Source organism: Suricata suricatta, chromosome 10, assembly GCF_006229205.1.
Source record: "Suricata suricatta isolate VVHF042 chromosome 10, meerkat_22Aug2017_6uvM2_HiC, whole genome shotgun sequence".
Classification (NCBI taxonomy): domain Eukaryota; kingdom Metazoa; phylum Chordata; class Mammalia; order Carnivora; family Herpestidae; genus Suricata; species Suricata suricatta.
In genome coordinates, this window is record NC_043709.1 from 79,899,338 (window position 1) to 79,911,518 (window position 12,181).

General features: G+C 35.1%; 1 protein-coding gene across 3 annotated transcripts in view; it reads left to right on the forward strand.

The window, feature by feature from the left end:
• ITPR2 (inositol 1,4,5-trisphosphate receptor type 2) overlaps positions 1-12,181 on the forward strand; it is a 478,853-nt gene that overhangs the window by 385,198 nt on the left and 81,474 nt on the right. For all 3 annotated transcript variants that reach the window (XM_029955850.1, XM_029955851.1, XM_029955853.1), the window contains 2 exons: positions 2,857-3,032; positions 10,502-10,666. In XM_029955850.1, the coding sequence (XP_029811710.1) occupies positions 2,857-3,032; positions 10,502-10,666 (341 nt within the window). The remainder of the gene's footprint in view (positions 1-2,856; positions 3,033-10,501; positions 10,667-12,181) is intronic.

A 12,181-nucleotide genomic window follows, 5' to 3' on the forward strand; every position in this document is an offset into this window, starting at 1 on the left:
TCTCTGAGTTCTTTCTACAAAGGGATCAAGTGCCCAGCTTTAAGTGCACTGTTACAATTTCTTGTTTAATCAGGACTCCTGAGTGGCTCAGTTGATTGAATGTTGAATCTGGATTTGGGCTCAGGTCATGATCTCACAGGTTGACCTGTGGGATTGAGCCCTGCATTGGGCTCCATGCTGTCAGCATGGAGCCTGGTTAAGATAATCTCTCATCCTTTGTCTCTGCTCCTCTCCTATTCACATGCATGTGTGCGCTCGCGCGCGCGCTCTCTCTCTCTCTCAACAAACAAACAAACAAACTTGAAAAAACAGTTTCTTGTTTAATCAAGGGGAAATCTCGGCAAGCCAGGTACTGCCTAGGAAAGAACAGTCAAGATGCACTTAACCTATCAGGCATTAATAACAACGAGCAGTGTAACCATTAGTGTCAACACTAGGACTTTTAAAATAAGAATGTCATGGGGCACCTGGGAGGCTCAGTCTGTTAAGTATCTGACTATTGATTTTGACTCAGGTCATGATCTCGTGGTTTATGAGTTTAAGCCCCGATTTGGGTTCTGCCCTGACAGTGTGGAGCATGCTTGGGATTGTCTGCCCACCCCCACCTCAAAAATAAATAAATAAATAAACATTTAAAAATAATAATACAATAAAATAAGAATGTCACACCGAGCCACTGGTTGTGAATTATACTGGAGAGTCCAATGAGTAGCTGAAAGTTGTTAAATGAACATAGATGTTGGCAATTTTAGTAAACTTAAGAGTGAAGCAAATTTTTAACTGGAGACTTAGTCATGGACTCAAAATGAGCTCACAGATTGTGTTTTTATTTGTTTAATCACTAAATACTTATTCATTGCTGCATACCACATTTGTGATAGTCCCAGTGATGGTCCTCACTCTTACAAAGCTAACACTCTCACGGCGTCCAAATAAGCATGGAAGTTGAAGGCATTATTCTCTCCATGGCTCTTTGAGATCTGTGAAGCCAAGGCCGTTGGTGGTCGGGCTGTGTTTTGGTAGAGATAAAGTGCTAATAAGCCAATATTGTAATAAACATGAATTGGGTACCCATTTTGTTAGCATTGACAGAGGAGGCAAATTAGGGTAATTTCCAGAGAACTGTACTGCTTTTCTTTCCTCATCTTCAAAGCCATCCATCCAATCAGATCATAAACATGGTAAGGAGGTTAGATTGGATCTCTCTTCCCAAATTTCTTTTATCACTTAAGGCAATATGATAATAACAAATGTTGCAAAAAAACCCCAAAAACACCCATGTCTAAGCTAATGCTGTTTACTACCTGACTTGTTTTGTTTTGTTTTTAATGTCTGACAGGCCCTTCCTACCTAATTTTGATCTATTAGCACTGTGAACTAAAGGCTTACACAGAATTCATTGAAGGAATTCAGATAATCCCAGGGTTTCAATGATAATACAAAACCTCTACACACCAAAGCACTTGTGGTATTGTGGACATAGAAGTAAATTTTATAAATAATAAAAACTGGTCAAAAGAAATAACTAGTGGAAAATCTCCATTTTGTTGTTTCCCCTGTGACTTCATTAGCCAATAGATCTGTGTTTGAGGTCCTATAGCTGATCTAATCAGCCCCAAGAATCTGGCTCCTTACTTTACTTCTGCAAATACACCTCATGACTTTCAGCCGGGGATTCCTTGAATCCACATAGTGAGTGCAAACATCACTGAGTTATACTTTTGTAAAAGAAAATATATTTTTAAACTTATTTTGGGCAATTTCTAAAGAAATTTTGTTTGTAATGGGATTCATTTTTTAAGTGTTTGGCACTTTTGTTTTCTGAGGATTTAAATAGCTCAACTTCTTTTTAGAACTTGAGTTGCATCTCAGTACATACATTCAAACACGCACATATGCATTCATACACATATATACACATGTGTGTTAACAGTTAAAGCTTGTGTCTCTTTTGTGAAAGCCTGAATATTTTACATTTTTTAAATGTTTATTTTTGAGAGAGAGAGCGAGCTAGCAGGGGAGGGGCAGAGAGAGAGACACACAGAATCTGAAGCAGGCTCTAGGCTCTGAGCTATCAGCTCAAACCTACAGACTGTGAGATCATGACCTGAGCCAAAGTTGGACACTTAACCAACTGAACCACCCACATGCTCATAAAGACTGGATATTTTATATTCTGAATTCTTTAGAAGAAACTATAAGATAGAAACTTCATAACAATAGAACAAGGCAAGGTGTGAGGTCAGTGAAAAAAATCAGGGTGCTCGATGGCTCAGTCGGTTAAGCGTCCAACTTTGACTCAGGTCATGATCTCACAGTTCCTGAATTTGAGTCCCGCATCAGCCTCCGTGCTGACAGCTCAGAACCTGGAGCCTGCTTCAAATTCTGTGTCTCCCCCCTCTCTCTCTCTGTCCCTTCCCTGCTCATGCTCTGTCTTTGTCTTTCAAAAAATAAATAAATTTTTAAAAGCAGTACATTTCACATGATTTAGCTGTACACTTAATAGTCATTAATCCTAAATCTTGAATTAAGTTTCCGAAGTAAGCTACATCTAGCAGAAGTATTTAACCTATAATTCTCATAAGAGAAAGATGAACAATTCTCAGAGTTCGTGGAAGGAACACTAACTAGGGAGTATTTAAAACATCCTGAAAATATTCACAAACTTTCTGGAAATGTAATAGTGAGGAGTATGTTCAGAGACACTGCCTCTAAATATACAGTGTGTAGAGTGGGTTGTTGTGAAATTCAGTCTTATGGCTTGACTTGCTATTGTTATATAAGGTGGAGTGGCGAAGAGTTTAACATTTTCTAGTTTTGTCCTCAGTAAAAATAAACTTCTTCCACATTTTACAGGTACCCTTTCTCCCTTGTTCTCAGTTCTTCTTTGGATAGCAGTTGCAATCTGCACCTCGATGCTGTTTTTCTTCTCCAAGCCTGTGGGTATTCGGCCATTTCTTGTGTCAATAATGCTCAGATCAATATATACAATAGGTCTTGGGCCTACATTAATACTCCTTGGTGCAGCTAATGTAAGTACTTGTCCTGTTATAAGTTAATTAAATGTGTACTAACTGTAAAAATGTAACTGTATATTTTAACTCATGTATGCATAATAAATTCTTACAATTAAGAATCCAAATTAATGAGAGTTTAATTTTACATCCTTAATTTTGAAGAGAAAAAAATGACAAGAAAAAAGTTGATATACTTAAGAAGGTGCCATTTGAGGCATGGCCCACTCCTGTAATCAATTTAATCCAATCCAGTTTTAATGTCTTCTGCATCCTATACCCAAAGCTATTGACAAAAATGATTCTGAGCCACTGTTAACATTCTAAAGTGACTTCTAAATCACCCAAGAAAGATTAGATTGTATTTGGTAGAATTTTAAAAGTAAGTACCTTTTATAAGATGACCAAAGAAAAAAGAATTGTCATATGAGAAAATATGAAATTGGGCTCTTTTTAAGTGAACAAACCCTATAAACTTGTGAAAGGCATAGATTAAATTAACATTTTTTTCACTAAATTTTAAAATATTAGAACAAGGGAGCATATTTTAAAACTTCAGTTAAGTAGGTTTAGAATAAGTAAGCCAGAGTCCTAGTCCAAATAGCAATAATTGTACCCAAGAGATAAAATTTTAAAGGGATTAGACAGCTTTCTACATGGCATAATCATAAAGGAATATTAAGAAAAGGGCAAATCCTCAGGTTAATGAAAGAATAAATGTTCAGTAAGCAAATAAACATTGCTAATATGTCTGCTCAATACCTAAAACACTGTCTATATCTTGTACTTGTGTTTCTAACATAATGTCCTGTATTTTGGTATCTGCATAAATGCCTCACTCCCCTACTACATTATACAGTTCTTAAGGATAATGAATAACCATTCAGTGTCTTGTAACGTCATTGGTACCCAACAAATATTTCCTTACTGAATGAACTAACGAGTGAGTGAATGAACAAGTCAAAAATTCTTTGTACTCTTACACATTTACAGTGCCTTGTACGTAAAATATATGGCAAGTATTTATTGAAAATGAATAAATGAAATAGTCAGTGAAACTTTGGAAAATTATCAAGCTGAGCTAGAATGACAAGTTTGTGTTTCTGACTCTTACTATATTATACTTTAAAAGTTCAGCATGATATATACGATAGGTCCCAGTTAGAACATTTAGGCAACCAAATTATCAGTGATTCCTCTATCACTGTGATTAAGGGAAGTTTACTGTACATGCAAAGAGATCTATCAGTGAAGAATTCTGTCAAGGACCAGATAGACGATTCCCAAGTTTCTTGAGGGCAGAATGATAGAATCCTGCCCTCCTCACTCCCTCATCCCCAACTCCATTTTTCTTCCATTCCATGCCTAGTACTTAGACATTCAAAAATTCTTTACTTAAACTGAACTTGTATTTTGAATGTTTTGAAAATAAGCTAATTTTGCAATATTGCCAACCAAGCTAATTGAAGAATCTTCACGTATTTATCTAAACCTTTGTAAATCTATTAGAAAACGAGTTAGAGAAGTCCAGGTTATTATTTTTAAAAAAATACATTCAATTTTGAGCCAGATTATTTGAAGAAGCAAATAATATTCATAAACTGTCAGCTGGTCCTCAATAAGACATTAATTCAAGGAAGAGACTCTAAGTTAATAAGTTGAAATAATAGCTAACTAGAGTTGGGCCAGAAAAAACAAGCATTTATTGGGCCTCTATTACCTGATAGACACTGAAAATGTGAAGAAATGGAGGATGTGGTTCTTGCCATAGGACCTTCAAGAATATATAAAGAGATAAGAAAAAACATTTTAATGTCTGTTTGGGAAACCAAAAACATTTGGAGTTATTTTTCCTTTCCCCCTTGGGACAGGAATAAAAGATAATTTCTGCCTAAGGTTTGGTGAGAACAGGGTCATTGCAGGAAGTGACAATTCATATAAGAGGCAAATTTTATACTTTAATATCTTCATGAGAAGAAAGTACATGGAAATCTATCTTTCTTATTAACTATGAATCTGTGAGTACTCTCCTATCTCTCACAGCATAAACAATCCATTTGCACAGCCCCCAAATGGTACATTAAAATTTGCTAGTTCAGGGCATTTTGACAAAGAAAATAATCAGCTTTAATTGGAAACAAACAAACTGGATAGAATAATTGTGATTTTGATAATATAGATATTGATAGAATTTTATCTATAGTTTTGATATCATATAGATTAATAAAATGTTTTAGCAAATAATCATTTACCTTAACTTTTAACATAACAAGCTTCTTACAAAACTATCTGTATTTTACCATTTCCCTGGAGGCACGAAAGAATTCAAACAATCAGTCATATTTTGTGACTTGGGATTTAATATATTTATTTACTTAATCGATACTTAAAAGTTTGCATTGTATAACAGGTAAAACTAGAAGTGCTAAAATTACAGGTATCAGAAGTAGGGAAAACAAAAGAAAATGTCTGTGTGATAGTTACACCTTAATGAGAATCCGAATTCCACACCACAGGCAGGTCAAGCCTGTGAGTTTAGTTCTGCTCATCAGTGAAGTGAATATATTAAAGCTTAGTCTGCACCCACCACTGGTTGAGAAGATGCCTGTGAAGGTTTAGACCAGATCAGTAACAGTGATACTATCAAGCTTCTGATCTGTGAAGTGCCGTTTAATTGTAAAACGTTGGTTTCATGATCATAAAAGCATTGTGTTTTGGTTCACAGAGAGTTATTTGTTTCTGACTCAGTGTCTTTCATAATGTTAAGCAAATGTAAACAGTCCCTTTTCTGGGAAAGGAATCAAATGGGAGGAAAAACCTCCATTTATGTCCTGAGCTTAAATTTCTGTTTCTTGTGATGCTCCATTTTTATTATCTTTACTCATTTCTAAAAATCAAAGTTTTGTTTAGCTTGCAACTAATTTCTCTATCTTGTCACAAGGGTTATCTCAGTGTTTAAGATGTTTCAAAAAATTCAGACATTTTTCTTTGTTAAAAAGCATATAACCCAGTACAGTTTTCTTCTCATTGTCTACATTGTAATGGAAATTAACATATTATTTTGGTAAACATAAACACACATTTTATAAATTGTGGATCACCTAATATTTCTATACCTCTAATAATGATAATATTCCCAGTCATATGGCTGCTATATAATAAATTTATTTAACCATTCCACTAATTTTTATTGTTTAGATTTTTAGATATTTTTTTCTAATAATGCAGTAAATACCTGTGGAAGATCTTTTAATATCTTCTAGACACTCTTATGTACAATGTTTTTTTCTTCTGCAGTAGCACCTGGAAATGTATAATTTATTTAATGGAATTTGTAAATTATTTGCCTTTCTTACAGTTATTTGGTTTTTTTTTAATTTTTTAATGTTTTTTATTTAGTTTTTTGAGAGACAGAGAGAGCACGAGCAGGGGAGGGTCAGAGAGAGAGGGAGATACAGAATCTGAAGACAAGCTCCAGGCTCTGAGCTGTCAGCACAGAGCCTGACATGGGTTTGAACCCATGAACTGTGAGATCATGACTAAGCCACCTAGGCACCCCTCTTACAGTTATTTGTAAGGTGGAGGTGTTTCCTTGTGTTGAAACTTAGTCTTACCAATTGGCAGAGAGGAGAAAAAAGTAGAGTTTAGCAGAAACCTGTCTATGAGCAATAAGCCACAGTGTTCAAATTTAATAGTACCATGCCCTTACCTGCAGAGAGTTTCCTGGTACGGCTCACGTTAAGGCGATAACGTTAAGCCGCACTATATGTTCACTTAACATATAACAAATTCAATTGTACATTCTGAATCAAAGCATTCTCTCTCTCTCTCTCTCTCTCTCTCTCATGCGCACACACACACACACACACACACACACACCTTATATTTCATATAATATGGTCACTAAATGTCCCTAACTAATTCTGATACTCGGTTAAATAGTAGAAAACTGCTTCAGTTGCTAGAGGAACAGTAGCATGTGTTGGATTTATTAAAAGACAGTATAGTTTACACCACCCTTGTTTATGATACTGTTTTGTCAGCAATTTAAAAGATTTCCAGGTGATATTGACTACCTGAAAATTTTTTGTTATGCTTTCACCATAGAACCTTATCTTGCCAAAGATGTAACATTACTGAAATGGAGATTTTTGAGTCAAATTACATCAGTTTTAGTAAGGATGATGGTTCTTGACAATACAGTAATGTAACTAATATGTAGTTTAATAAATTTAATTTTACTTTTCAATAAATAGTAGATGGCCTTTTTTATAGTTTATTATAGGTCATTGTTTTCCCCAAGGCACAATGTAAGATGGGGATAAAATTCCTGATCAGGGACATAAAACCAGATAAGACAAAAAGGATAATATAAAGACAGCTATAAATTTCTGTAATCACATGGAATAGTAAAATTTAAAGGACATCCCATAGAATTCAAGACCTTTGAGGCACCTTAAAGATTATTCACTTCCAGGCATTTCATGTTAGAAATGAGGATACAGAATCCTGTAGAGACCAGGAAGATTTACCAAAGCAGGTGGCAGAGGCAAGACTGGAACACAGATGATCCAACTTCTGGTCCAGTGTCTTTCTATTCTGCTGCACTGTTAGAAGTCCTGCAAAGACATATTGATGAATTATGAAGTACATGTGAAAACAGTACTGTACTATATAATTAATGTACCCAGTAAAAATTAATGAACTTGATTCACTCTACATTAATTAACATATGAACATTAATTTTGTTTTTGTTTTTAAAAGACCTATTGGTAAATTGTCTTTCAAAAGACCACACAGAAAGCTTACATTGATGCTGTTTCTCTATCCCACTCCCCGCTTCCCCCCCCACCGCACGAGTCAGTCCATCCTCAACAAAATGTATGATCAAAAGCAATCTTGAAGAACAGATGGAAAATGATAAAAATATGTGGAACAGTTATGGTCATTTAGATTGGTATGCTGATTCCAGGGTCTTCTCAACACCAGTTCAAATGGGACTGGTCTTGTAACCACCTTGTCAAGTTCCCACACCCTCCATTTATCATTGCCCACATGGACCCTTGTCTTAGAAACAAAGATCGCCTTGGTAATGGTATTGACAAATGAAAGACTAGTTAGACAACATCAAGTAAGTCATGGCATGAAAAGGGAGAACAAGTTTTGCAATTTCTTCATTCCCATAAGTACCCCCAGCTTTCATGGAAATGTTCTATAAAAATAATTTATACATTTCAAGGTCATGGTTCAGGAAAAAAACGAGTTCAGCTTCTTTCCTACCCAAATCATTTATTCTCACACTTACTTCTCCTTGGTATGAACACTTCAGAACAAAAGGACAGTTTCCTTCTTTCTGATCTCCACAGAAATAGATAGATGTCACTGCCAACATCAACTCCACTCTACATTGAGACTTAGTCAAGAGAACAGGGACATATCCATCAAACTCTAGATCAATGTTTAAGCAAAACAAAAATCAACCTGTAAACAAAAAAGGAAAACCTTTATTTTCCATGCAAAAGCAGCAGAAGCGCTTTTAGAAAGAAATGTGTCCTTGCTTTTGCATTATTTGAGAACTGATGTGTATTGCCTTTTTGAGAACTTGAGTTCAATGTATTGCTTTTTCTCAGAGTGTTGGATTTATAAATAGTTTTCCTGCATCATTTTTAATGATTCAGTTTAGAGAAGTAAAGATCAGGAAACAACACATAAACAATTTGTGTTGACCATATCATCCATCCTTCTGAAAAATTCCAATTTTTAACTTTATTTATTACAGAACTTATTTCTTTTTTGTAATGATGAACTATAGTGTGTGAATCAAGGCAAGTAATTTGAACTTAAATAGCCACTCAAAACAGTTGAAAGAGTAAAACACTGAACATTACTTCACCTACACATTCTGTATTTCACAATTTACCTGGTTGTTTATTGTCAAATACCACACTTATCTGAGCACCTTATCTGTATTTCCTGAGTTTTTTAAATGATGGCTTTTTATAATATTAAACTTATTCTTGGGTAATAATCATAAAGACATCCATTATACTATAGCTATGCTTAATAATAAAGATGTGATGATGCAATACTAAACTAGCGAAGTACAGCTTTATGCTTTACATTATTCAAGTTATTAACCAGACAGTAGAAGAACTGATAACACTGATTGTTGAGAGGATAGTTAATTAAGCCTGGGGAAATTTTAGGGAAGGTTGAACTTCTGTGTTATTGATTCAGTTTGACTATCTTCACAACATGCAATGTTAACACATTTCTCATTTTATCTGTATTGATTTGAACCTCAGAAAGTTGAAGGAAAAGGTTTACCCACCTCTTAAATTTCACTTCTGCCCCAAAGTGTTATGCTCTTTCTTATGTTATTTAAAATCATTCCATAAGGCAATTTTTAAAATATATATTTGCAAAAATTAACAATGTTGCAAAAAGCAACGTGTTTTCCCAAAGTTAAGTTTGGACATATAAAGACAAATATGCTGCCATCAGATAACTTGAAGAACTCGGGGAACTGTTTGAAAGAACTAAAATGTGAAATTTGTAATTTTTTCCATGGTGACTAAGAGGCAGAATTGGCTCTTCAGTTTATAAATAATGCAGTGACTCCAGAACCAAATATATGACACTAAGTTTATGATAACCATGTTCTTTGGAAATCATTGCACAGATCAATGTTATTGCCAAAGAAACTCATGTAAATTTTTATTTTCCAAAGTTACACCACAAAAGGCAATTTAAATAGTTTTAACATAAATACATAGCACCAAGCATAATAAACACTCCAAAATGCCTAATGAAAAGTTACCACACGTGGAGCTTAGAAAATAGATGCATACATTATATTTATTTTAACCTAATTACATAAGTATATTTATATTTTTATGTATTTAAATTAAATGCAAGAAGCACTTTTAATGGCTCACTTGTTTAAAATAATATTCAGTAGAGAAAGTCTAGGCTAAAAAGAATCAACAATACATTCTTTCTGGATATTTTCAGAAAAGATCCTTTTCTGTTCCATACCCTGTATAATAAAAATATTACATATATTACTTTTAGTATGGAAAATATGAGTAGTATTTAAAGCATCATTGTACTAAGTGTTTCCAATGCATTATGAACTGTTTAATCCTCAGAAGAGTCTGTGAGGTGGGAATTCTTTACTCCAGTTCTTTCTATGGTCGAGGCCTGTAGCTACATGACTGGCTGCAGCAGTGGTTTGAACTCATGTCTCCCTCGATTGTCCAGCTGGGGCTCTTCGTCTTTCTCTTTTTTCCTGGAACTCAGACGATACAACTTCTGCGTGTCTTACATTTACATGCGGATTTGTAAGCAGGACTGAAAAATCACCAACCAAGAAGTGATGAAAGAAAACCACAGACTTTGTGAATAATAAGTTTTGCCAATGAGTGCTATTTTTGTGAGTTTCCGGATAAATAAGACAGTAAAATCTAATCTTTTCCTCCCCGTAGCTTTGTAATAAAATAGTGTTTCTGGTGAGTTTTGTGGGAAACCGTGGCACTTTCACCCGAGGCTACCGAGCGGTCATCCTGGATATGGCCTTTCTCTACCACGTGGCGTATGTCCTGGTTTGCATGCTGGGCCTCTTTGTCCATGAATTCTTCTACAGCTTCCTGGTGAGTACTCCTCCGTGGGGGCCATCAGTGCTGAAAAACACACACTGCTGCCTCTTCCTTTGATTTTTTTTTTAAAAAAAGCAGGTCCTGACATTTAGGACAAATTATGTTATTTTTAGAATTTCCTAGGAAAAGCATGAATTATTATTACTCTTAATCTTTTCCTCTGAGAAACCACATAGGTGGTGGAATTCTTTATTTCCTCCCTGAGAAGTCACCAGTGACCCCACCTCTGGACCCAGGCTTTGTATAGCAGCTGCTTTTGGCTTCAGCCAAATCCTTACTTCCCTTTACATGTAGAGAGTTTCTAACAGAGTGTAGGGGCAAAAAAAGTGGGGATAATTTTTGTAGTACAGGAATCATTGCATTTTGTTTATAATGACAAATATTATTGTAACTTTATAATAGCAAATACATAAAATGAGGGGAAAACTGCCAGTCAGTCATTTTAAGTCCTCATTTCAGATTTAATGTGTCATTGTTGTTAAGCGTATCTTCATATATCTAATTCATTAAATGGATTTGCAGATTTCTTCTAGAGGTCTGTTTTTTTTTTTTTCAGGCTACCCGTTTTACTTCCTACATATAGTCAGTTTTATAGCCATAAACTAGGAGAGGAGACAGTATAAATACGTGACAATGTTTTGAAACCTAAAGCACTACCAGGCTAACATCATGACACCATAGAAGAAATGTATTTGTATCTCCCACCCATGGCTGGCATGCAGCAGAGAGCACCAGCCAGTGGAGTAATTCCTGCACCCTAAGGTGAAGATCTAAAAGCGTATGCGGATCCTGTTTGCTTGGGTCCTGAGGGACAAACCCATCACCTGCTGCTTTCCTGTTTCCTAGCAAACCCGTGTTTGCTGACTGAAGAGAGGCAGATTGTCCATTTACTCTCAAGCACTTGAAAGAGCCCCGTGATACAAAACTATCTTCTAGGGAGTTGCATTAGATAATTCAACAATCAAAAGTAGATTTTTTTCTGTTCCAGGGGTCCAAATGAATTCCCTTTCTGCTATACTTTGCCATAAAGAATCCACTTTTTAAAACATACCTGAGATATATAAAGTCTTATCACACCCAGCACTTTTACTGGACTGTGAGGTATCACAGACATTATGTAATGTTTTTGTGCTTCAACCTTCTCGTTTGTAAAATTGATAGGGATAGGATGATAGACTTGTACTATCAAGAGTCATTAAAGAGATAATAAAAAAATATGTGAAGTGATGTTTGTAAATCTTTAAGTTTTTCAAGGAAAGACATTTGACAAAATGAAGGTGTATTTGAATTATTATATGAGCTGTTGATAGTAATGTTACTTTTACTTTACATTTCTTAATCTTATTTTCCTCTTATCTTTTACCTTTCAAATCTTTACAGTACTGATGCTAATTTGTTTTCACTGGGTTGCTTGTGAAAAGGATACTATCCATATTTTAAAAGTTTATTTATTTATTTATTTATTTTGTGAGAGCAAGAGAGAGGCAGAGAGAGAGAGGGAGAGAGAGA